Genomic DNA, 26,206 nt, shown 5'->3' with positions numbered 1-26,206 from the left:
AACATCAAAACTGTAAGACATACATACACTTCATGTGAAATGAGGTATATAATTATATATACACATAAAACTGTATTTCGTAATATTAATATAATAATGGTAATAATAATAATAATAATTAATAATAATAATCCCAATAATGATGTTCTACCCAGATAATAAATACTATAGATACAGTGTGAGTGTGGTGTGTGAGTAAATTAACCAATTAACTTTATAGGGGGGAGAGGATTAGGGGTTGCTATGTACAAGTCATATTTGTACTATGCGACTGACGCAATTAGCCATCATCGGCTTTCATTCAGACGCGCCCTGTATTCTTTTCTCTTGTCTTTTTATTTTTCCTTATATACTTTTTCATCCCGCGCGCTCATTTGTTTGTATGTGAAACCATCTGTTTCCTAAATTATAGAGAACAAACCTCTCTGTGCTCTTCTCTCATTCTCATTTACTCTCTCGCGCTCTTTTCGCTCATTCTCAATTATCTAATATCTCGGCGATGTCTCTCACTTCATAAATTATTTAAAAACAATATTTTACACTATTAATGTATGTATAATATATAAAGGTCACCTAATTTGAATAAAATTTGTCAAACAGCATCGAAAAATTGCGCTAATGGGTCCAGGAAACATGATAACAGAGACCCAGTGCCGCGCGAGCATAATATAGTATAATATGCAATTATCTCACACCAGGGGCTTGTACGAGGCATTTTTACTTGTAAAAAAGAAGTATATCGCCTCTCTTTTTCCGTTCTTCTTTTTTCATTTACATCATCTATATAAAATTAAAAAACAACGTAATATTATTTATATTACTTCGTCGTTATTAATAATAAAAGCTTTGTACAAAATTCAATTTACAATTAAAAACATTTTGGTTATGTAATTTTCTAGAGATTCTGATTTGTAATTGAACTATCTACCGACAGAGAGGCAATTGTAAGTTAATTTCTTATAGCGCGTTTTCTTTTGTTTCTCCTTTTCTTTCCGTTTATACGCGCGCATTCGTTCTTTCTCTTTTTCCTCTCTCTCACATGCTCTCTTTTATTCACTTTCTTTCGTTCTCGCACATGTTCATTCGTTCTATCAATCTCTCGCACATACAATTTTACTTCCCATTCATCAGATTCCATTTGGTATGCGGCAATGTACGGTCATCAATAATAGTATCTCGTGTTATCTTATTTTTTGTTTTTCGGAAAACACAAAATACGATCTATTTACCTTTTTTTTCGCCTGACGAATTACACGAATAGAAAAACGTTAAAAAGAATTACTGTGCATCGATAATCATCAAGTTTACGCTACGATCGCGGCGTATTATCGTATTAATTTAAAAAAGAATCGAGTAAAAAAAGTCAGTATTTCGCATTGGAGGTTTATCGATTAATATTTGAAGGATCGTTTTCTCCCAGTTATCCAGGAAATCTTAAAGTCTCTAACAAACAGTTGAAGACGGACGTAGGAAACCAGTTGCTCTCGTAAAGCCCCAAGTGGCGGTATGGTAAAGGAGTGCATGAAAGAGGTGCACATACTGCACTACGAAAGGAGAAGGTGTGGGTCAGACGAGAGCTGCCGCTGCATGGTAGAGTTGCATGAGCGCTTGTACGTGCACTGGTAAGCAGGATAAACGATCCTTCGTGTTCGCATCCACTGCAAGCCATGATAGTGCATTGTATCCCTCCAGCACATATCTGAAATATATTAATAATAATAATTAATAAAATGATAGATTTTGATATTTATAAATGAATTATATTGAATTATAGTAATTAAATTAAAAATTAAAATATGCGGTCAATGAAAGCAACAATATAAACCTGAGCACATCGGTGGTATACTGTGAATCTAATGGATGAGCAGTGAGTGCACTTTGTTGTTGCAATAGATCATCACTATTCTGCTGTATTGCTGGACTATGCAAATGTAAGGCATTTTTCAAGAACACTGGGCAAACACCCTCTAAATGGGGACAGGCTGACCAAAACCATGGTGGCATTCGTCCAGTTGGTGCAGTAGACACTAAGTAACCAAGAGCAAGTGGTTGCTGCAATAGAGTTCCAACTTCTTCTGCTTGTTCAGCAACTGCTACCTATCAATTATAAATTTTACAGTTAACTAACCGTTTACAGACAGATAATATGTATAAATATTTAACTTACTCTTGGTGTGTTACTACATGGAAACGGACTACCAGGACCATCATGATTGCCTAATCCTGAACCTCCACCATCTCCACCCAGTGGGGATCCTTCAGGACGATGTGGGCTACCACCAGGGCTTTGACCTCCACCAGCACCAGCCTCTGGCCATACATTGAAGATGTCATTGAAGTCTCCCATGCCTTCCATACCTTCTGGCATATCATCGTTTAGTGCAGAAAATAGCTCATCATCTCCTAATTCTGGTCCATTAATATGCTGCTCTTGAAATGCAGTCTGTGATGACTGTAGCAGAAAAATGATCATTTTTAGACATTCAGTTACATTTAAATTTTTTCTCTTAAAAAAAAAATTTGTACCTGTGTGGTAGCAGATGTAGGAAAAACGAGAATATGAGTGCACGTAACATCTTGTGGTGTAGATAATTGGCAGTTTACTGACGCCTGACTAAACCTTTCATCAGGTGTGAATTGATCAGCCATAAGCCTGAGAGTTGAATCTGGTTCAAGGGAGACTAGACAGGCGCTAAGCACACAAGGTGCTGCTGACGGATATAAAAGATTGCACTGGCCACATATTTCTTTAAGGTGTTTAGAGGCTTTGAGAAGCGCTTTTCTGGATAGTAACCAGCTCCAACCTTTCAACTCACCATGTCCAATACGTCCCACACGACCTACTACTAACCTCCAAGGTTGTACCTAAATATGGAAACATCCAATTTGAGTATATATTTTTTAATTCAATTATATTTTCATTATTTTTAATTTTTATGATTCAATATTTTAAACAACATTTGATATTTTGTTGTGAGCTACTTACACCTTGAGACATTACACCAAGTATGAAATCCATCAATTTTTGTAATCCAATTCGTCTGGCTGAGGCGCGTTTTCTTCTTTTTCTATTTGGTATATCAATGTTGATAGTAGCTGTTTCAAATATTTCTCCTCTATCATCAGTTGCAACTGCTAGCAGCCATGATTGATCTTCGCTAAGACAATAGCTGAGATACAAAACTGCACACTCTTCTGGTCCAGCGATGCCAAAAGACTCTGGTGCTTCGCTTTTCGCCCGTAGTGGAGCCAAGACGTAGGCGGGTGAGTACAACCGGTACGGGGCTCTATTTCGTTCCTGATGTATAGTTGCAAGAGTATTACTATAAGACTGAAAATGATCGAGTCATGGCCTGTTTACTTTTACTACTTTCGTCGTCTTAAACGGCACATGGGCAACGCGATTGTCTATTTTAAGGGAACAGTTCTACACAAAATACAAAAATGCATCTTACATCTTTACTCTTAAGGAAAATGTCTGCTGCGGCAGCGGTACCAAAACCAGTAAGACTTTTTACTGTGGAGTTATGATTTAATAACCGGCGGCCCTGTAGAAACACGTTTAACGCTAAAGCTCTCATTTCGTCCTGTATTTTGCGCCTTTCCCTAGCTCGTCCTAACTCCATTATACTTTCCAAAGATATTATCTGAAGATGAAAACAAATTGAAAATAAATTAGTAAGTTGCTTAATTTGAAGTACAATGTACAAAACGTTGAATATTATTTCGCTTTAACGTGTATAATATAAATTAATATAATTAAAATAATATAAATTGATATAAATATAATAATTTTAAAAATATAAATTATAACAAGAATGTTTTTATTATAATATAGAAAAGATGTAGTCGGCGCGAAATACTTCTTCAGTTCTCCATTTTACCGTTGCTCGAGATCTTTTAACAAAACGTAAGAAAAATCACAATTCAATCTTACCTGAACGTTGATATTGGATCTAAGATTTTCAGGCATGCTATTAACTGCTGTCGAATATGCACGTAACAAAGCTAAAATAGCAAGTCTTCGTCGGTCAGCATCTTCGGGACCTCCCAATGAGAAAGGTTCTACTAAGTAAACGACTATAGCTGGAGGCTCGATTTCCTCTTCATCTGGACCCGATGTTGTATTAGTGTGTATCGTGGCAGTTTGTGAAGTTGGTGTTGTGTTACCGGTATTAGAATTAGTATTTGTTGTTGTGTTTGATGACGGTGTTTCACTTCTAGGATTTTCTCCTTCTAAAAATGTGCAAATTTTATATGTAAATTTATCTCTAAACAAATGTAAGGATAACTTAACTTACAATGTAAGAAGGTACTTGATATGAAAACGTACCAACTGATTCTGGTTTGTTAGTCATTACATCAGGTGTGGCTGGCATTGTGTCAGTAACAGGAATAGTTGTTTGCGGCTGTTGTTGTTTGTTGGTCGGTTGCGAGTCTCCAGGATCTAACAAACTTCGATCTTGAATAACCTGTGTTAAATATGGAGCTAATCGATGATTACAGACTTGCGCATACAATCGCAATAGTTCTCCTAATTGGTTCTCTCCTAAAAGTTTAAACCAATCGTCTATTGGTTGCTTGACTTGTTTCTGTATTGATGCTTTTCCAACGCGAAGAATACCATCGCGTAACGCTTTCGAAATAGGTGTATGCCTTCCTAGCCGACAAATCTAAAATAAATCATAGCTTTATAATCAAAGATAAAAACATATTAATATGTTATGCGAAATTCATTTACTTACTTCATATGTAGTTGATAGTTCGCGGAAGAATGATTTTACTTTATTAATAACACAATCATTGTCTGGTGCTACCACTACATAGGCGACGTCTCTTGGTCCAGCATATGGCTCCAAGAGTAGTTTCTCCCAATAACTTAAAGCATAAGGTGATAAAGACAGCCAATCTCGGTCATATCCAACAACCAATGCAGGTATTGGTTGAGGTTCACATCGATCATCGGTTCCGCGACCAGCTAAACGATGGAATTGTCTCCAAGTCAAGGGACCTGCAACGGTATATGGTGCTTCCCACATTCGAGTTGTACATTTTTTCTGCACAGCATCTTGCAACAGTGGTTGTAGAGCTCTCATCATTCTCACGATATCACCACTGCACTGAGGTCCTTTCGCTCTAAGGAACACCCATCGATGCACTCCAATTACACGATTAGTTCTTTCATTGTGTGTACCATTAATTTTACCCTGATCGAGAGCTGCTAGCGACACTTCGTTACCATCATTGAATTCCAACATATTCACAGTAGGCGTAAGCATCGGGTAGCTCTTCATTGAGGAATAGATCCTGGATGCTCTGTAAAGACTGCTTGCGGAGCTCTGTATGATCAGGCACTGTTCTCTGAGCAATTCTAACACATTAGGTGGTATCACGTCTAAACCTTCCGACGATTTGCCCCCTCCACAGGCTACAGCGATTAGAGACGCTTTTTTCTTCTCTGCTGGATCCTCTGCAATACCAGTAATTTCCATCTCATCTTCGTAGAACAAGCCAGCTTGATGAGCTAACCGTCGATTTACAACCGCACTAAAGCCACAACTGCACCTAATCTGATCATCATCTTGAAACAGTGCTCCGCCTGACCATGAGTGGGTAAGATACACACCAGCGTCTGCACCTTTAATATTACCAACAACTTTTGGACCTGCATTGCACACGCAGAGACTGCAACTGTCAAAATTGTGATCACGGAAGATATTAAGCACAGTGTCACCTAAGAGGATATTCACTATGAGAGAGTTCGATTCTGGCGCACGAGTAGGGCCTGGTGTGTCTGCTTCGATGCTATTCAGATTTTTGTTCAGATAGGAAGAGGTGGTAGATGTAGCTGGACTTGGTTGATCATATGGCGGCGGCGGTGGTCTTCCAGATATAGTTGCCGAGCGATATGGTGCTCCCAATGGTGCTGGACTCGGAGGGCATGGTTGTTGTTGTTGTTGTTGAACTGAACCAGGTCTAGTTGGTGGAAGTGGTTTATCTGAATTGTTGGAAGTAGAGTTGCACTGCCAAGAAGATCTATATACGCAGTGCGATGGCAGTGTAACAGGTGGTAGAGATTGGCTGGGCAGATTTGTGAGTGGAGCATATTTGGAAGAACCAACCATCTTACAAATAGGTGTAGGTTTGAACACGTAGGACCAATCATCGATTGGTTCTTCTTGAGGAGATCCCATGTTCGGATAAATGTCGGGGAGATGCCTAAGTGGTCGTTGAGGTACAGAAAGTTCCGTCTGGTCCATTAAAGGGTCGTTTAACTGACAAGGTGAAGCAACGGGATTATGCTCTAAGGATGGTGGCGTCGGAAACATTTTGGAAAGTTCTTCTGGTCGTAACACGCCAACTCCCCGGTTATTATGTCTGTTATTGGCATCTACCCTGGTTTCTTCATGTAGTCCACCAGATCTATTCGACTCTGGGGGAGTTTGTACTTGAAGCTGGTTTAAATTCTATAAAAAATATTGTATAATTTGTAACTTTAATCACAAACGCAATATTAAATATCAGAGAGAGAAAAGGAAAGGCAATGCGTACGATTTCATCGCTAGAAGTGTCAGGATCGGAATTATCAAAGATTTGGTCTAAATCTTTATAGGATGCTTGAAGACCTTCACTAGTAAATAACGATCCTGGTTTAGTAGGATCATCTCTTGGCCGTCTAAGTCCATCAACGCTTGTGCCATTTTCTTCACCTGTTGCATCAAACTCATACGGATCTGTTCTTCTTCCGATGCAATCTCCCTGCACGAATATTAATAAATACAATGTATATGAAAAATGTAAATAATATTTCAGACAAATGAAAGAGGTCACTTACAACATTGACATTTGGTTCTTGCTTAATCTCTAATTTGGGTGTTTGAGATTGAGGAACCTGAGAATTCATTGGTGGATATAATGTATTGCTCCTCACATTGACTGGACTGGTATTAGATTCCTTAAAACGCTTTACAGGATGATTGAGCCATGCTTCTTGCGTTGAATAATCATAGAGCCAAGGTAATGACTGTTCGTTTTCTAGATATATATCCTCACATTCTCTAGAGGTTAAGACTGGTCGTTTTAATGTTGGTCCAGGGGCTGGACTATGCACTTGATTATTGCATGCAGAGGAAATTGATTTTGGGCCTTGAGAAGGGGTTAGTGGTGGGGCAGTGTTTGTATGACTGGGTGGTGGTTGAGGACTAAGAGTAGGCATTGTAGGCTCTGCTGGTGGAACTGATGCTGGCTCGGAATGTGGTGTTGGAAGAGGTGAAGGTGCAGGAGATCCTGGTGAGCCAACAGATGGAACTGGTAGACAATCTCCCCCTGTTGGTGGTCCCCTTGAATAAGAAGGAGGTCCGCCTGGTGGTGTACTTGGCGCTTCTGTTCTGTTCAATACAGACCTATTCCAATTAGAAAACATAATCATAAATTAAGTTATTTTTAATAATCCGGGTATCATAAAAATATTAATGATATATTTCATATTTTAAATTTGATGACTATAATCGACCTTGATAAGTTGATTCATGCTGAATAAAAAATGATACACATACAACTACCACCATGAACGTTTTTATGAAGAGAATTTTATGATACAACACACCTACAATTATTTTACTACTTAGGAAAATTGTTAAAAATACAATTATATACCTAAACATGATTCAACTACAATATTGAAGCAAACAATGCACAAATAGGAAAATAACAATTACAGAAATCGTGCTTAAGTTATAAATAATATTATTATGCACATGCAAAGCATTCTTTAACTATTGAAAGAGCTAAATAGTTTAAAACTGTTACAAATTAGAAGTGGTAAAACTTTAGAAAAGGAAGGAAAAACAAAAAAAACATTTTGATAATATTATATAAAAATGTGCTTTTTTTTATTCAATTATATACATGGTGTCTGGTAAGGTAAGAAGTAAATTTAGAAATTTAACAAATTTATCCCAATATAATGAAGTGTTATCTTGTTGTAACTATATTTTTCTTCTGATTTTTAACGTTATTCCCTCCAAGTAAGAAAGTAAATTAAATAAAATTTCAATGATAATTTACTGCCAATAGCACCTTTATAATATGTGGTCCAACGAAGTCTCAGCCTATTACTCCACATCACACATTTACCAAAAATCAATACTTATATCTAGCTAATAAAACATTTTTTGTTCTGGATGATTTGTTGAATATGTGAGTAAGTTTGTTAAACACTTTACTGGACACCTTGTATACTGCAATATGGTTTATTTAGTATATATAAAATGAAAACTAAAACTGCATAATAAAGCATGAAATAAAAAATAATGACTACTTAAATTTAATCAAAGTTGAGACATATTTCTATGATTTCTTGATATTTGGAATACCTTAACTATGAATACCATGATACTGTATATGTAACAATATATAATGGTTACCAGTTATGTATGAATATACTTACTATAGTCTGTATTAATAAGCACACAAATGTAATAGATCCCATTTAAAGTATATATGGAATATGCATATTAGCTGCTTCTCTTCAATAATCAGAGTAATAAAATTTGTACTGTAAATTCACCTTACGTATTGTTATGTATTAAAATAAAATAATAATGAACACTTTTTCTTGTGTATGCTTTACCACAATTAATATTCATAATTTTTCCAAAAATGAGCCCCCCCCCCCACAAAAAGAAGATAGAAAAATTGCACAATGACGTTTGATTAATGCGTTATTCGTGCAATTAGATTTAGTTACTCCTATGACTAAATAAATAGCAGAGCTTTCATAAGCGATGTGAATTAAAAGATGACGTTATGGTATTATAACGATCATACGATATTGGCATTATTGCAGTGATTAATTAAGGTATGGGAAAAAATATGATTTTTTTCATTGATATCGGGGCAGAAATTACCCACCTGGGGGCATTAGCAGGGACAGAGGGGCAAGCATCCCACTGGGTGGTAGAGCGTCGATGAAACGGTACGACCCTCCGTCCACCTTTATCTACTCTCTCCCTCTGAACCTGAGAGGAGGCCAGGCTCTTCCAACCCCCGGGGGTGGCATACCTGCAACCGATGTATTTAATATCTCGTTTTTTCATATGTTTACTTATCTTAATTATTCTGATTTACTGAGCAGCAACGTGTGGAATAGAAATAGATAAGTAGTTTAATATCAACTTTTATTATCTTTACAATTTTATCAAACCTACATTGGTGTAATGATATAATGTTAAAATCTTTCTTCTCACAAAAAATATAATGTTTAATCTGAATAAAACTTTTAGTTATTATTTATTTAAAATTTAAAGAAAGTACACAAGCTTACCCATGATAACTATATCCTGAGATTTATGTTCAGTTTTATTATGATATGGACTTACCATGTATTGTTTAAAAGGAACATAAAGTTTATATTATTTTATATGAAAGTTTTCAATATAGGACAGTCCTGTTGTCATAAGTAAGAGAACCAATTTCAAGAAATAATTGCATTCTAGCCATTCTCAAAAACTAAATTTACATGCACATATAGCAACAGCCATTAAAAAAATTACTACTTGTACTGTAATATTTTAAACAATCTACATTTTATAAATTGTGCTATAACATGCAGATAGAATCAATAACAATTGCAGACTATACTATTTTGAATATTATCAGATAAACATAAGATACAGTGAAAAGACGTATATATTTACTGCTACATATAATAAATGTGCAAGGAAGATAATAGTTAAAAATCTAACAGTAATCTTATTCTATATATATACTTTCACTTTATACTACAAACTTTGGATAAAAGTGTTATTACTACTATCGCTATTACTGCATTGTTCTTTTTTTTTTGTTTATATCATGAAGATATATATAAAAAATATGGGGAAAAAATATGAAATTGTTTTAACAAACAATTTCTCAAATTATATCAATGCGAAATTCCTGAAATTTCTGAACTTTACTATTAACCACTACATGAAATAAAATATGAAATATATTACATACAATGCAGTAAAAGTTAGACTCACTAATAAAAGTTACAAGAAAGTATTACTTACTTTGAACAGGTACAGGAAGACTTTTGTGTTGGATCAATGAAGGTCCAGGTTCCAGGTTCTGTGGAAGATTCTGTCTTGGAAGCAGAAATTGGTGAACTCAAAGTACATTCTGCCCATACACGTTCTGGTAATTCGGTAGCCGCTCGTATATCCTGCTGACTCAAGAGAGGATGTTCATAACTAGCAGGACTATTTGGTGGAGAAAGAGCAGTATCAGATGGAGTATCATCCATATCTGTGACCAGGACATAACATGAGGGATAACGCATGCGAACACCACCAACAAGCACTTCTACTAGAGATGGAAGTCCTGCTTCTACATTACTGCCATTAATCGGATAAAAGTGTTTCCATTCTTCAAGGAGTTGACTATCTGTACGCCCCACTGGGCCAGTTAATGTACCTGCTAGTCCATAAGGAGCTAGTATCACTGAAACAGAAGATACATTAAATAATTACATATTTGCAGTAGCAGCATATACTATTGCGTTTTTAAATTATCTTGTAGAATCTAGCTTACCTTTGACACCAGACTGGGAAGTTTGGGTGCGTTGTAAGCAAGTCCTTGTAAGATGTCTCACAGCAGGATGCTGCCTGACATCCACACTTGCACATACAGTGCTTTCTCCATGCACAAAAAAGGCAAAGGAGAATGACAGGTGGCTACTGTAAATGGTACTAAAATTATTTTGCTGAATTAAGTTACAAGAAGATTGATTAATAGTTTGTCTCGTAACTATGATTGAAAATTATTATTAACAAAAATAGAAGAACGTACCTACTGCAACGGTGTTTCTCGAATCCGTCATAAGGTTGTACGAACCACTTTCCAAGGCGAACAAAATCACGAGATAGTAAGCACCGTTCGATTAAGTTATGCAGAGCCTTGAAAAGAAGTGACCGGCATTCATACGATAATCCGCTTTCCCAAGAACCCTGTTCACTTTCTGTAATCAAAATATTTATATTAGAACATAATCTTACTTTATATATATATATATAATATAATATTTCAAAAATTTGTATAATATTTGATATAATATTTAGAAAACGTTTTACATTCACACTTTTTTTCTTTTTGTGAACAGAAGGAACGAAATGAATTTTGTTTTAGAAGCACGTAGTTTTTGTTATTTTCCCGCGATCTACTTTCTTCATCAAATCGAGGCAATGCCTATTCTTATTGGTCGAAAGAAACGACCGATTCCATTGTGAAAGTAATGCAATTCGTGTATAAAATTACAGCCAGTCACGTCGACGCTAGGCAATCCGTAGAAGACAAAAGAAATGTTGGTCGAGACAACTAAAAAATTCTAGAATTTTATGCTCGTGATCTAAGATGAAATATACATTTTCTTATCTTATAATATAACGGTATTACTTTATATTTTCGTTTCTCAAAAAATACGTCTAATTTTGCATTTAGCAATGTAATTCTGCTTTACTCGTGAAATAGTAATGAACTTTACGCTTCATGAACATCAACTGTGTGAGTGTGTGGTATGTATCAGTTTCACTTTCTAAAATAAATTAGTATTACAATAAAACAAATTATACCACTTTATGTAATATAATTTTTATAAATTACAATATATACATATTTATATTTTACATCTTTATTGCATAATATTTATATAAAAATCAAATGGACTCAATTGAATTATGTCCTATAGATTCCTAGATTTCTATATGTGTATAGTATATTCATAAATATTACAGATCTCGATTTCACTAGTATTCAAGATTTCATAGAATGTATATTTTGTTGAAAATATCTTGCTGGCAACAAAACAATTGTAACTAACTTTTCTATATGAAATTCTTCACTTCTAAATATGTGTATTCAAAAGAGTTATTTTCACCGTCATTTTCATTATCGCATAGTTTGTGCTAAACAAATATTTCTCTAACTTCATAAAATTATTTTTTCATCATATATCGATAAGGAAAAAATTATATTTTTCTACATCCATTTAATAGTTGATGATTTATTAAAATTTTTGACAGAATATATGTATAGTTGTTTAAATTTCTTTTTAATCTATAGCATCCAAAAATCTGGTTTAACCAAGACTAACGGTTTACTAGTTGGTTCCGCAATTGGTGTATTCCTTGCGATGCACAATAATGGAACCTTGCGTCGCATCGCACCGAGTTGCAGACAAGTACATGGTTCAGCGACCCTGTGCAGAGAAACACGGTCTAGCTAACGTTACCGCTTCGTTCGCTTTGCACACCTTCTTTCTCCGAAACAAAAGCATACGGGATTTTCTACAACGACGTCCACAAGAATTCGCGGTATATCGCTTTTGGATTGATCCGATCGTTTAATCAATGAATTGTTATTCTTACGGTATCATTCAATCGTTATTTTATTGTGTATATATAACAAATCTTTTGGCTTTTGTAATTTTAATATTAATTTTAATTCTGTAAGAACTAGCAATGGTTTTCTGTTTCTCCCTCTAAGCTTCAAATCTAATCTAAACTGTTTGGATCATCTATGATTCAACTATTGTAATCGAAGGTTTAAAGTTCATATTATTCTGATACAAGTAACAGATGTCATGGAAGTTGAAAGGAATTAAAAAGTAAACATTGTTAGTTTCCAGGATTTTGGTTCAGTTCTTAAGATGAATCATAAATATATAAATCAATCCTCGCCAATAACAAACCCTAATAAATCAAATAGATTACGATCAGTTTCAACAGAGGAAAATATGTAGAAATATTTATAGTTCTCTCAGGAGTAAGTTCGATACGTAATGAAGAAATTCCAAGACTTGTTTGCTCATATTACTTGAATATTTAACATACGAGAACAATGTTACTCTATGTTGCAGTAACTCAAGAAATCATGATTATTATTCTATTCTAATTCGAATAATATATTCGATTCTAATGAGAAGTATTTTAAATATAATACGGATAGCTGATGCCTCTTCAGCTTATGTACTTTACAACTCGTTACTGTTTTAGAAAATTCATTTCGTTCGTAATCTATCTATTCGCCTTAAGCTTTATAATTTATTTTATGCTTATTAAACTTAACTAGTTGCTTTTAAAATATTGTAACTGATATGAAAATCAGTACGAGATACTGTATATTGTTTGTACTTCAATCATTTTCAATAGTGTGGATCCAGAAGAAAGATTAAAATTAAAGTAAAGACTACATTTGAGTATAATTGTTGTTCGTAGTAGATCGACCATAGTTAATAGGGCACGAGGTTAACACCTTGTATATTTCTCAATTTAGACGCATAAATTTCACATCTTACAAACAGACAAGCGTCTATGACTCTATCGTCTATTATAAAATATGTCTATTAGAGAATTGAAGATGTCCGTGAGGATAGTAAGAGCTTCATTACTCACCACACGCGATGAGTTCCGGCGACACCAGACCGGAGAGATCAGGTTCCTCGCCATACCAGAAAATCCAGAGTTCCTTAGCGGCAGTAAGGGAAAGGGGTGGCGGTGCGGGCGAGGGTGCAATGCCTAGGTCGAAGATTCCAGCTCCAGTTGCCGAGGCGGTTGCTGGGCCGGAGGTAGCCGGTGTAGCGGCGACTCGTCGCCACACGCAGAGAATGTCACCCGCGAGGCACCGCGAGAAGCTCGATAACACCGGGTCCTCGAGGGGGGTACCCCCGAAATCGCCGGCTACTTCGCCCCACACGAGCTTCTTCCATTTGATACCGCAGAGATCCGTCTATAATAATAAAATTACTCGTTAGCCATATTTATTAAACTCTTACGAATCAATCCAAATATTAATAATAGAGCTACTAGAATTGTTAAAACGACTAGCTCATAATTTTAAGATAGAAATTTCGTAGATATACAGTGGTGCACTTGTAGCGTTTGAATAATTTTTTCTAAGATGTATGGATAGAAGGTCGTTTTTCTTTTTAAAGATATAATATTTATAAAGATTAATATTCATGGGAAAAGTATATCTATGATGATGATTAAAAGCATATTGACAATGAGTATTTCGATATTGTATTAATCAATGCTGAAACAAAATGATGCTGAATGTAATATCAATTTGTGGATATAACTGACTTTTAATAATTGAAGAATTAAAATTCTTAATTTATTAAAAGGTAGTCGATCTATTTACCGTTAGTAAGTCAAATAAATTCTACAAGATTGCCTTTAAAATGTATTGTGATTAAGATATTAAAATGTTCAACTATGATAATTTCAAAAAGAGGAACTATTGCATGGTAGATCTAACTTCTAGCTGAACTTTTGAGAAGGAATTTAAATGGATATATGAAAATAATCTACCCTGTTAATGTCATATATTTTATCTAATTAACTGAAAAATAAATCTGTTAAATTAATTAAATGAAGCTTTATATATCTTTAATAATATTTGATTATACATTTATTAGTGTCAGCGGCTAAAAGCAATGATAAAATATATAATTTACACGTATAACATAACACTTGTACAAACTCTTCCAATTAGCGAAGATAGGTTAGGGACTGTAGGGAATGTATCGGATCATTCATTGACCATTGAGAAAGGTCGGTCCTTGAACTTTCGCCGCATTCTATTTCCATTTGTCACGCAACGTAACAAATCGTTGATTTAACCGTGAACAATAAGATTCTCCTTTAATGTGCAGATTAGTATTAGAACTTGAGATTATGTTGCAATTTTGTTTACTAAAAAGTAATTAATATCTTGTTAAAGAGTTATCGATATTGATAATACAGTTTTTACATCAACAATATAATTGTACTAATTGTAAAACCATAATGATTTAAGAAAAAGGTTATGTTTTTTTATAACTTTGCTAATAAGAATTAAAGCAATAAAATAATTAATAATTTACAATTTTAATACAAATTACTGCAAACTACAATTTTGCGTAGTCTAAATAATGTTTCTATACGAACATTAAATAGATATTCAATGTAGGTTAGAGACATACATAAACTTTTTAATTGCAGTTTCACAAGAATTTTGTTTTATGTTTTATTAACAGCATTTATAAAAAATATAATGATAAATTACTAATATATGATAACTATGTATTTATTAGGAGGACTCTAAATAAAAAGTGAAAGCGATGAATAAATCATAAATATTCATACAGATATCTGTAACGAAACCAAATGATTTCCCGTTGAACGCATCAGTCTGCACTGAACGTTAAATTTTCCGTTACATCAGCTTGCAACTTTCTGAAAACGTCAATGAACTTGTGCTTGATAGGAAGGAAATAGGAAGATAAATACTTTAGTTGAAATTGAGTTGTATACAAGGTATCCATGTTTAAGGAAAAATGTATCTTATCTTGGTTAGTCAGAGGCCATTCACCCTGGTCTGATATCTCTAATGCATCTGATTCATACATTTTTTGCTGCCTTCTATACGAATAGTCGATGCTTTTTTCGTGGGTAATCGATATACAGTTTAAAGTCGATTCTGAACACTTGAAATGTGCAGTTGCTATTAACGCATGCGTGAGAACGATATTTGTAATTTAAATGCACTCAACGTCAAACATAATCAATCGTTTTATGATAATTATATATCTTTTCTATTAAAACAATTTACTGTAACTTATTATAAGTTTGCAAATAACATTTTGTTGTTACTGGCTGTAAGCTACGTACAAGATAAGAAAAAAGAATTGATAGAGAGAGACACAATTTTAATTATTGTTAAATACAAATTAATCGTTAATTATTGACACATTTAAATAATTCAGTGATTCATAAGTTTGTCGTAATTATTACAACGGTATTATTAACGACCTAGTTTAGGCCTAATCAGATGTTATGTACTTTGCTAAAGTTTCATTTATCTTAAACACTTTAGAAGGCATAATACCTTTTCGATATGATTTAGACATGTTGTTATTTGTTAGATGGTTATGCATAACATTTGCTACCTTCTGTTACTTAAAAACTGTCATAATCACACTAAGACAGTAATAATAGCAGGGTGGAACAGAGAATTTCCACATATTTTCTTGTTTTTAGTACAATGTATATGAACCGCGGCGCCACCGTAAGCACGTCTGTCTATCGTATGGCGCCACGATGTGTCTGTCAGAGTAATAAAGACACGCGCAGTCGCGAGCAGGTCGCGCGCTTCTCAACCAATCAAACATGCGCCTTTTCTTACGTCATATTGCCAGCTGACATAACCGGAACAGATTCAAATAAGAGCGGAAACTTCCTATGATACTAAATAGGATAATATATAAATCTAATAACGTTTTTTTATCGTGTATCGTTAACGTTACTTTTAATTCATATTCAGACTACTTATTTTTTCATGCAAATACTACAAATTAAAAAGTACAAAACATCAATTTTTTCTATGAGTTTATTTTTTCTATGACACATATATAATATTCAAGATGCAAAAAATTTATGTTTATGGTTGTAAACAAAAAGATAAGTATATTATTTGTTATTGCGAAGTATTACTATAGAACTATTAAACCTGTTTAAGAAAGAAAAATTCTTTCCAAATTGTTTATATCTTATCATTAATGTCATTCAACAAGTACTAATAACCTAAAATACCTGGGAAATTAGATAAAATATCTAAATAACCTATAAAATTACACATCCCCAAAATTTAATTCAAAATTTTTCGGAATACACCAATATCTATATTCTATCTATAATAATGAAAATATAACGAATAGAAGTGATATTTTCTTGATTCTATTATATTTTAGAGACAATAGATGAAAAAAGAATCGATTGGGAAGGTAAGGGCGCGCGGTGGCGCCTATCGTGTCGACGAGACGAAATAATCGGTGAGCAAAGGCGCCCATCGCAACGCTACGGGGCTGTCAAGCTTGCTGATCAATACAAGCAAGGCGACGTGCAAGGCCGCCCGCGTGGATTCAACTCGCGGGTCCGCCACATTCCCTCGTTTCATCCTGTCGTACGCGCCTGTATTCGTATTGCTTTTCTCCCACGGTATCGTTTCTTATAGATTCTTTCTCTCTCGCTTTGCATTACTTTATCCTGTCTTTGCCCTCTTTCCAAATTTTCTATTTTATCAGTGGTTACAGTTTGTCTAAAATTTTAAGACGTGTAATTATCGAATAATTTAACAGTCTGTGTTGGATATTAAATTGTAAGATACCGAGATAATTTTTAGGGGAATTTTTTGAGCTCATATTACTTGGGCCATAAAATTTATCTTTATTTCAATGATGTCCCTACATTCCTGGTGTAATGAAGAACAAATTTTAGTAGTTGTCGTGGTCTTCTCGAACATAATTCTTTAGTATACAATAAAACATTTCTAACAAGTTTATTTTACACGTTTATTTCTAAATGTTTCTTCTTACTCTTTCTTTTCGAGTATAAAAGATTAATCAATGAATGAATCAAATAATACATTGTGTTAAATATTATTTCCTTGAAATTAAAAAATATTACCAAAAAGACAAAACTCCGTAGCTTTAAAAATTTACTTTTCATATTAAAAATTTGAGCTATGGACCATATAAAGATCTATCATAACAGTACGAAACTTTGATTTTAGATTCCAAACATATTTAAACATATCATCTGCTACTTTAATGTCTTCAAATATTATCAATGTACAATATTTTGGTCTAAACATTTTACTAAATTGGTTAGAACGGTAAGAACAAAAACATATGGAACAACGAAATAACTACGGACAAAGTATCGACGCAGCCTTCAACCGATTATAATTCCAAATGCAACCGATCGCAATCCTCATGGTTCGAGTCGAAAACATACACAATTGCACATCGAATTATTGATCGTGTCACCAGAAGGAAACAATGCCGACCGAACGTGTTAATGAAGACAGAAGAAAACTGTACAATCTCATTTTTCTAGTAGCAGAGCGTGTTTCGGTGCGCGTAGAACGCAGCTACAGCTGTAAATTCCCATTTCTGTTACTGCCCTCCTTATACGCTTGCCGTTAAAGCAGCACGAACATTACATTCACGTGCGTAACGAAGCGGAATTCTCTTGCGTACAAGTTACTCGAAAGTGGATAGAGTACGCCTCTACGATGCCACCGACGTTCCTCTTTCATTTTTTCCCTATGAAATCGTACTTGCTGTGTGGATTCTTCTAACTTTGTTCTTGTTATTGGTTATTTTGAAAGTCCCTTTATCCTTATGTTAACTTACAGTGAAGTATTACGGCAGATATGATTGTTTCAATAATATTACATACATACTCATACTGATATTTAATAACTATAATAATTTTTGATTATTTATTTTCATTTATCTTTAATTTAGAAACCAGTTATTAATATCTAAACGACATTTCGAAGTAATGGTTAAAATTGCAGTTACCATTAAAAAAAAAAGAATTTACAAATTATACGAAAAAGGAAAAAATAAATTCTAGCCATATATCAATATTTAACAAGCACAACAAAGTGAGAAATTATTCATTAAGTGAAAAAGTGTAAATATAAAATAAACGATATTTAACAGAACAATTAAATTATATACCCTTATCTTTGAAAGAATGACTTTTTTACGTAGAAAATTATGTGTTCCTCTATTTAAACTTAAACAGTTCATCTCAACATTCAAATACAGCATCCTGCTGACTAATATATATTATTATCACTTTCGCTTATTCCTATTCCTGTCTCAGTTATTATTTCCACATAATTAATTACAATACACAAAAAATCTGCACGTAGATTATATTAAAATAAATTACAAGGTATGTTGTAATATGCAGCTTTGTCGAACCTGTAATTAAATTGTCTAATTGACAAGTTTACCAGAAAATTGTACACGAATCGCACAATCATCCTAGCCATCCAATCTCGTCATCCTCTATTTTCCTATTTCTCTATACGTGCAAAGGAAATTGTAAATATTTAGCATGCCCTTACTATTGTTTCATATGTTTCCATTCGCTCCAAACGAAGTCAATTAACTCTAATTTTGAATTTAATTTCATGAAATTATGAAGACTACTTAAATGTCATTTATCAGTCATTGTCAGATAAGTTCAAGCAAAATAAGTTCGACGTAAAAATGTCGAGAGAAGAATTCGATTCGAGAGACACTGGGTATTCTAAATTATATCAGAGTCCGGTCTGGTGATTTCTCGGGCGAGATACGTGAGGCACGCGGCTTCTTCGTCGACGAAGTCACTCGGCTAGATTATGCTGAAACTGGTGCTCCGTGGAGAGAAACAGGAGAAGTCGAAGGGGGCTTGACCAGCCTAGGTGAAAGCCTTGCACTGCGAGGACGTCACGTGTTAAGACTACAAGAGAGTTTACACATTGCTCGGTTTTGAGCTCGCCACTTTTGCTTCGAGCTGACCTCGGAACATCATTCTTTTTTTTATCCCATCACCAAACTTTTAGAAACCACTTTCGGATGAATCTCGACTAAATTTGGTCCAAGAAAAAGATCAAGAGTCTCAATTTCGAGCACACTTTGCTCCCCACTCAAAGAACGACAATGGAATCTTACAAATTCTGCTACTTTTAACCTTTGCATTGTATCGCTATTGCATCATAGGTGATCCATAACAATTTGAATCAAAGGTACAGACAGTTTCAACCTTAAATTGGACAACATGTGTCCTTTAAGGTGAATCTGAATTCTCACATCGCTATCATGATCTGAAGAATTAAAGGGCTCAATGGAAAAAGAATACAAGTTAGATGTGCTTCAATTTTATTTCTGTAATCTAGCATCCATTCTGTCAGTATGTTCATACGTTGAAAAAAATTAAGAAACAAACTTTTGATTTTTGAATGAATTGTGGAGGAGATCAACTCTCATTCACTCCTTGTTAATTTGACAAGTTGCGATAAACTTGATATATTATGTATACATTCGTGTTATTTGTAACGTACGTTTCATTACAGTTATTCTCGTTATTTACACTTGAAAATATCCCTCTAGATTTATATAGTGTTAGGAGAGATAAACTGAATTGGGGAAATAAGAGGCGGATGAGGGTCGAACTAAATTGCAATTGAAAACCGACAATTGATGGGTATTTATTAATATTCCTAATTAATTATAGATCTTAGTTAACTGAGAAATTATTGGCCTGTTCTCCCGTCGTTCGATTTATAACGGTAAATCGAGAATTGTGACAGAATAAAATATGCTACGTATAAAATAATTTGTTACAATTGATATCAATAATTATTCACTTGACTAAAAATTTCCCTCACAAATCGCAACAAAATATTTATTTCATCATAATTTCTTTTAAATAAATTATTAAAATTATTCAAGAATTATAATCCAGTATATAATTTTATGTTGAGATATAGATGTTTATTGATAAAATTAACATGTGTGCTTATCTAATTAATTAGATTAATTATCTAATTATCTTTGATAATAGATGGACGTGTTTCTGTATATACATATACATGTATTTGTATTGAGAACCACTGCGACCGAGCATTGCTCCTACCAGGCCGTTGCAACTCGAATTTTACCGTGAATACAAAGTAACTATAAAGCTGTACACAAAAAGCCGCCAACAAAGTTATTCTATTCAAAACATCTGAGGTCTTACCTGCTTAAAAAATTGTATATGTCACTTTGTGGGTATCAAACGAAGTATCTATTTCTGATTTTTAGTGAATTTTAAGGACATTAATCATTTCAATAATCTTTAAAGGATTCGATCCTTAATACACAGAAAAATTAATTAATAGAATAGAAATAATAAGAAGATTAACTATAGAAATAAATAAATAAATTGGTATTACTGTAAAATTGTTAAACTATGCTTTATAAAGAATGTAAATAAAAGTTTAAAAAGTGACTTCAGTGAGTTATTATTAACATTCAAATAATTACGAAGACCCTCAAAATTAATAAAATAATACTCCAATAAAAGAATGGATTGCACAAAAATTCAGATGCTATCAGAATCACGATATTTCATAATATTGGTAAAAATAATACAAGAATATACCGTACTCCAAGATCATGTCATGTTACGTAGTAGATATCCTTAGTAGATAATTTCGAAATAATTTCTTAAATCGAATTCGTGCGGAATAGCGGAGGCCGACGAACTGTCGTCAGACGTAAACGAATTTCATCGGGGAAAGCTACGGGGCGGGGGGAGGGGGGGAGCCAAAACGAAAGCATAGTTTTCCCTGCAACCGACAAACCAGTACTGACGACATGACACGCAACAACTAAACTTTCCCGAATTTTAATCTAATCCAATGAAGATGTACAATAAAATAGAAAAATCCTAAGGAGAATAGTCGAAATAATAATAATAAATAAACAATCGATAAATAAGCCCTGTTTAATTAATTTTAATTAATTAAATAAATTTTATTTAATTTTAATTAAATTAATTTAATTAATTAAAATAATTAATTAATGTTTTATAAATCCCAATCATTCGAATAGCTCATTTTAACAACTTTTATCACGATGATGTCTGCTTTGGAAAATCCCCTAAAATCAATTTCCAAAAACTTCTTCATTTTGTTGTTATCCAGACGAGCGCTACTATAAAATTAAGTTAAAAAAAGGAGAGAAAGAAAAAATATAAGAAAGATACGAAACGAACAGTAGAAATTCATTCAGGTGGATGTTTTGATTGACTGTTCGTGAGAATGCGGTACACTGCGAGTGTAACAGAAAAATGTGTCTGTCTCGCCGTTATACCCGTGATAAGTATGTGTATACATGAGTCGCGCGCATTCTGCATGGTCAAAATGAAGAGAGAAAGAGGGGAGAGACAGCCTAAAGGCCTTGCATACAGGCCGTTTCTAAAATAGATGACTAAACTTTAAAAGCATACAGGAGTCACGAATGTGTCATAAATGTAAAGATTTATTCAGGCTATCACATTATGTATAAAATATTACTATTTTTTGTTATTAAAATTACGATCTTTTACTAAACATTATACTCCTTTATTTTTTCACAAATTTACTAGAAAAAAAGAAAAGACAGTAGAAATTAACAGCGTGGGGGCAGTTGGCCCCAAAAGTAAAAAAATTCTTTAGCCACAGTTTCGAAGGCGTTTTATATCACTAAATTATCAGTGATTCTTTTTTTTCAATATTTATTAAATCAATGTATTATCATCTATTTAATATTAATATACATTTTCAAGTTTCGTGAACATAAACAAAGATTAAAATTTTATTATGAAACGTCTAATTATTTCATTGAAGCGCGTAAATATTATTCGTATTGAACTGACACACATTTAAATATTTGTACACTGAGGCGTTCATATACTCAGAATTTTTTTTATCGTTAATATTTATTTGTATTTAAATTGTATTTAAACCTATTATTGCAGTAAATCTTTTAACTGTATATTCGAAAAATATCAATATTAACAATCAAAAAAGAGAAATTATTTCTTTAATGATGTGTAAGTAATCGCTTATCAGCGACTGACATCTCAATTAGTAACATATTTTAAAGAATTAAATTTTTGTTAAAAATGTAATAAGAAGATTAATGCAAAATATAACAAAACAGAAATATATATGTAATTTACTTCGGGATTGATGTTCATATTAAATTCATAGAGGCAGATAAAATGTTATGAAGTTATAACGTTACAAAAGGTAAAATATAATTGAGCTTTGTCACGTGTGAATTATGTTTAATCGTATATCTTCAGCAGAAACAACGTTTAATAACAACTTCACAGGTATGTCAGGTATTCTTAGAAAGTTCAGAGAAACTAATGAAGATAAGTCGTACATTCGACGAAAATCTATTCACAGAAATGGTTGCATAGACGAATAGGAAAAAATACGTATCTGATGTTGGATACGCCTAGGGTATTAGTCCCTATTAATGACATCATTGTTATACGTTTATCATTAAAGCATCAGTAAAAAAAAAGCTTTCAAGAATGAATAGATAACGTGTCTTGTTTAATAAAAATATTTAAATTAGCAAAGCATATGATATACGGCAAGGTATTACATTTTCATTTGTCAAAGTATAACTACATTCTTCAGGATTTCTAGGGATTTTCACGAGTATGGTATCTCGAGACATCAACGAACACTTACTCAATAAAATTGAATATATTGATGAATAACATACAATTTACATTATATAACAAATAAATTTTATATGTTAAACATAAGTGAATAAATTTTTAGAATGTTTTAATAGATAAAAAGACTAAAAAAGTGATATATATATTGAGCAAGCGAAACTATCTCAGAATAAACTTAGAATTTATTAAATATTCTATTAATGAATAAATTAACCTAATGTCACGTTAATAAGAATCAATATCCTATTTTCAAAATATAACACAGACAGGTGTATCACGAAAAATCAATATATTCTGATAGGTTGGTATGCATCGCATACATACACGTTCGAGATTCGTTGAGTTCAACGGAAAAGAAATTCCTAGACTTGTCGGACCAGAGCAGAGCAAAGACGAGGGCTTTCAACCGGTGCAAACAATCGTCTGGCACAGTTTTGTGGTTCCCTTGAAAGGCGAAAGGAATGTTACGAGAGACGATTTCGTTATCTCGTCATTGGGGGAAGAGACGAAAACACGCCGCGTTTTCAACAGTTTATCCAGAGATTAGTAGTAAAAACAACAATAACATAACACGCTAGAAACAATCGAACAATATTCACTACGGTAATCAAAGGATATCAGTGGTCAGCACTGTTGCAACCTCCTTAATTCTCTCACGAGTGGGAAACTCAGGGCCGACGTGAATCAGGCATGACATTGGGTCTTATAAACTTTAAATCCCAGTGACGCGCGTATACACGCTTGCGCGTTTATACAGGGTGTCCAGTTTTCCGTGCAAACTTCATCAGAGTAGTATAAAAATAAAACTAGAAAAATAAGGTTGTGTTAGATTGATGCATACAAAATGCTGTTTCTTCAAATGAAAGTTTAACTGTTAATCTAGACATAATTCGATGCACTTTCTCAACTAACAAGTTTCACTATTCTATATTTATAAGAATTACTAGTTCTCAAATGCAACATTTGTATTTCTAATAACTTTCATATCGGTTTTTCCAAATTTAGATTCATAGGAGGAAATTAATCTGTCAAATCCGCAATTCGTACAAATGACATTTCATACGCACCAATCTAACAAAAAAATGTTATAAATCCTCAATTAAAAAATTATAGGACAAATATGAAATGTGAAATAAATAGTATGCGAAGCATCAATACAAGACGAAATTATCGATACACATCTGACATCGGATAATCGCAATGTCCAATCATTTATAAACTGAAATCGGTTTTGATCTTGATTCGTTTCTTCATGTGCGATATTGATTCTCATTATTTTTTCACAACTGAATAATTGTACTACGAAGAATAAAGCACTTATGAACTTTTTGTTATATGACATTTTTATCTCTAGAACACATTAATAAACTTCATACGGTAAAACTTAGGACACCCTGTATAAATACCTATAGACAGTCAATTATACAAACCTACACACACCCATTGAATTTTGTAGATATGGTTAAACTCCCTCACAAAATATCACTTATATATCAACACAAATGAATTGTTTCTTAATTTGCTCAGTATAATGTTTTAAATTCAGAATGAGATTGCGTCGTTTCTAATTTTGCTACCAACAAAATTTTAGAACCTATATTGATCAAACATTTTTTATTCTCATCAGTAAATACTATTTATTCCCCTTTCCTTCGTAAATCTCTGTATTTATACGTACGTATATACAACGCGCTGCAAGAATTGTGGTACAAAATCGAGGTTAAGAAGATTCTATACATTCCACATAACACGAAAATTAAAAATAACAAAATTAAAAAAATTGAATTTGAAAAATTGTCAAGTAAGTATACAAAACAAAGTATTGAATGATTTTGCTGACTGTACACTCGTATACACACGGGAATTAATCAAGTTCGCGTACACTTGACAAGTTGTCAAACTCAATTTTCTCAGAAACGGAGCCTCCAACGCAATTTTATCATTCTTGATTGTTATTCCATTTTGAATCACAGAATTTTCCTCATCTTGAACCATAATTTTCGAGACATGCTATATATGTACATATTATACAGGGTGCTCCAATTGCTCGATCAGACTTTTTAGTGTGTTATGAACAAATAACGGAAAGATGTCGTATAAATATAGGTTGTTTGAAACTAGATTAAAAAGTTCTAAGAAAAATACGAAATACAAAAGGAATGGCAACAAGCTCTCAGTTACTATAATACAAAACGAAAATAGGTTGACAACCTAACCCAAACTTCTAGCTATTAATACTCTGTTTCGAAATGTTTACCGTTTTTGACAATAGTCATAAGACACACCGGTAAAAGTTTGAATCCATTACTCTATGATCATTTTATTTCATTTTTTGTGTTAGTTGTTATTTGTTTGGAATTCTTTCTTTCGTTTTCCCCTTAGATCTCACTCTTAAATTTTTTGCACTGAATTAATCAAATCATTTATATTAGTTCATTACGTATTAGTTTTTGCTTGACATGCTTTTTCTTTCAAAAACTACTAGCATGAGACACACCTGACGATTTAGCAGTTCGTAATATCGTTCCTTTCGCATCACGTATTTCTGTCATAACTTCTTAATGAAGCTTCAAACAACCTATGTTTATACGACATATTTTCCTTATTTATATCCATAGAGAATAATGGAAAAGGTTTCAGTCAGAAAAAAACTGGAACACCCTGTACACACAGTAATGGGTGAGAGGGAAGGGAGGGGAGGGGAGTGCCGCGCGATACACAACACCGACGTCGACACGAACGATCGAGTACTGCCCACGGGAATTCTCCGATATATAGGTTAACCCGGGCGACTTCTGCTCGCGACATTACGCGGTACCGTTAAACATTCATTGGACAACTGGCACTTCTATCCTCTGAAGCCTCCGTCTCCATTCTGCCATCTCGATTCTTCAAATCACACACATTGAAGCAGATATGCGCGACTATATGAGTCTTACGAGTGAAGAGAGTGGGCTCACTGATCACTCACCAGTGCGAAGAAATTCGTGTGGCAGTCCTCCAGGCTAGCGCCGTTCGTTTGATGCGACGGATGCGTCATGGCTTCTCCATCGTACGGCGTACACTCATTAGCAACACTTCTCGCGGCGGCGCGCCTCTCTCAGGCCCCGAAAAATCAC

General features: G+C 33.7%; 1 protein-coding gene across 4 annotated transcripts; it reads right to left on the bottom strand.

Moving 5' to 3' along the window:
• Positions 1-52: 52 nt before the first annotated feature.
• On the bottom strand, positions 53-26,206 carry LOC126865503 (mediator of RNA polymerase II transcription subunit 13). 4 transcript variants are annotated; one of them, XM_050618093.1, is made up of 17 exons: positions 26,059-26,206; positions 13,434-13,767; positions 10,834-11,002; positions 10,576-10,721; positions 10,056-10,485; positions 8,914-9,063; positions 6,836-7,403; positions 6,553-6,759; positions 4,746-6,467; positions 4,334-4,673; positions 3,938-4,236; positions 3,456-3,647; positions 2,987-3,331; positions 2,527-2,865; positions 2,168-2,452; positions 1,826-2,097; positions 53-1,699 (listed from the first exon to the last, which is right to left on the bottom strand). In XM_050618093.1, exons 1-17 carry the CDS (start codon positions 26,125-26,127, stop codon positions 1,567-1,569), a joined length of 6,000 nt encoding a protein of 1,999 aa, XP_050474050.1. In that variant the 5' UTR covers positions 26,128-26,206; the 3' UTR covers positions 53-1,566. The 4 variants fall into 4 exon arrangements, with proteins under 4 accessions (XP_050474050.1, XP_050474052.1, XP_050474053.1 ...); XM_050618095.1 differs by having other exon boundaries at positions 2,987-3,298; XM_050618096.1 differs by lacking the exon at positions 8,914-9,063.

The sequence above is a fragment of the Bombus huntii genome, chromosome 5 (genome assembly GCF_024542735.1).
Source record: "Bombus huntii isolate Logan2020A chromosome 5, iyBomHunt1.1, whole genome shotgun sequence".
Classification (NCBI taxonomy): Eukaryota; Metazoa; Arthropoda; class Insecta; order Hymenoptera; family Apidae; genus Bombus; species Bombus huntii.
This window is presented reverse-complemented; position numbering and strand designations above follow the sequence as displayed.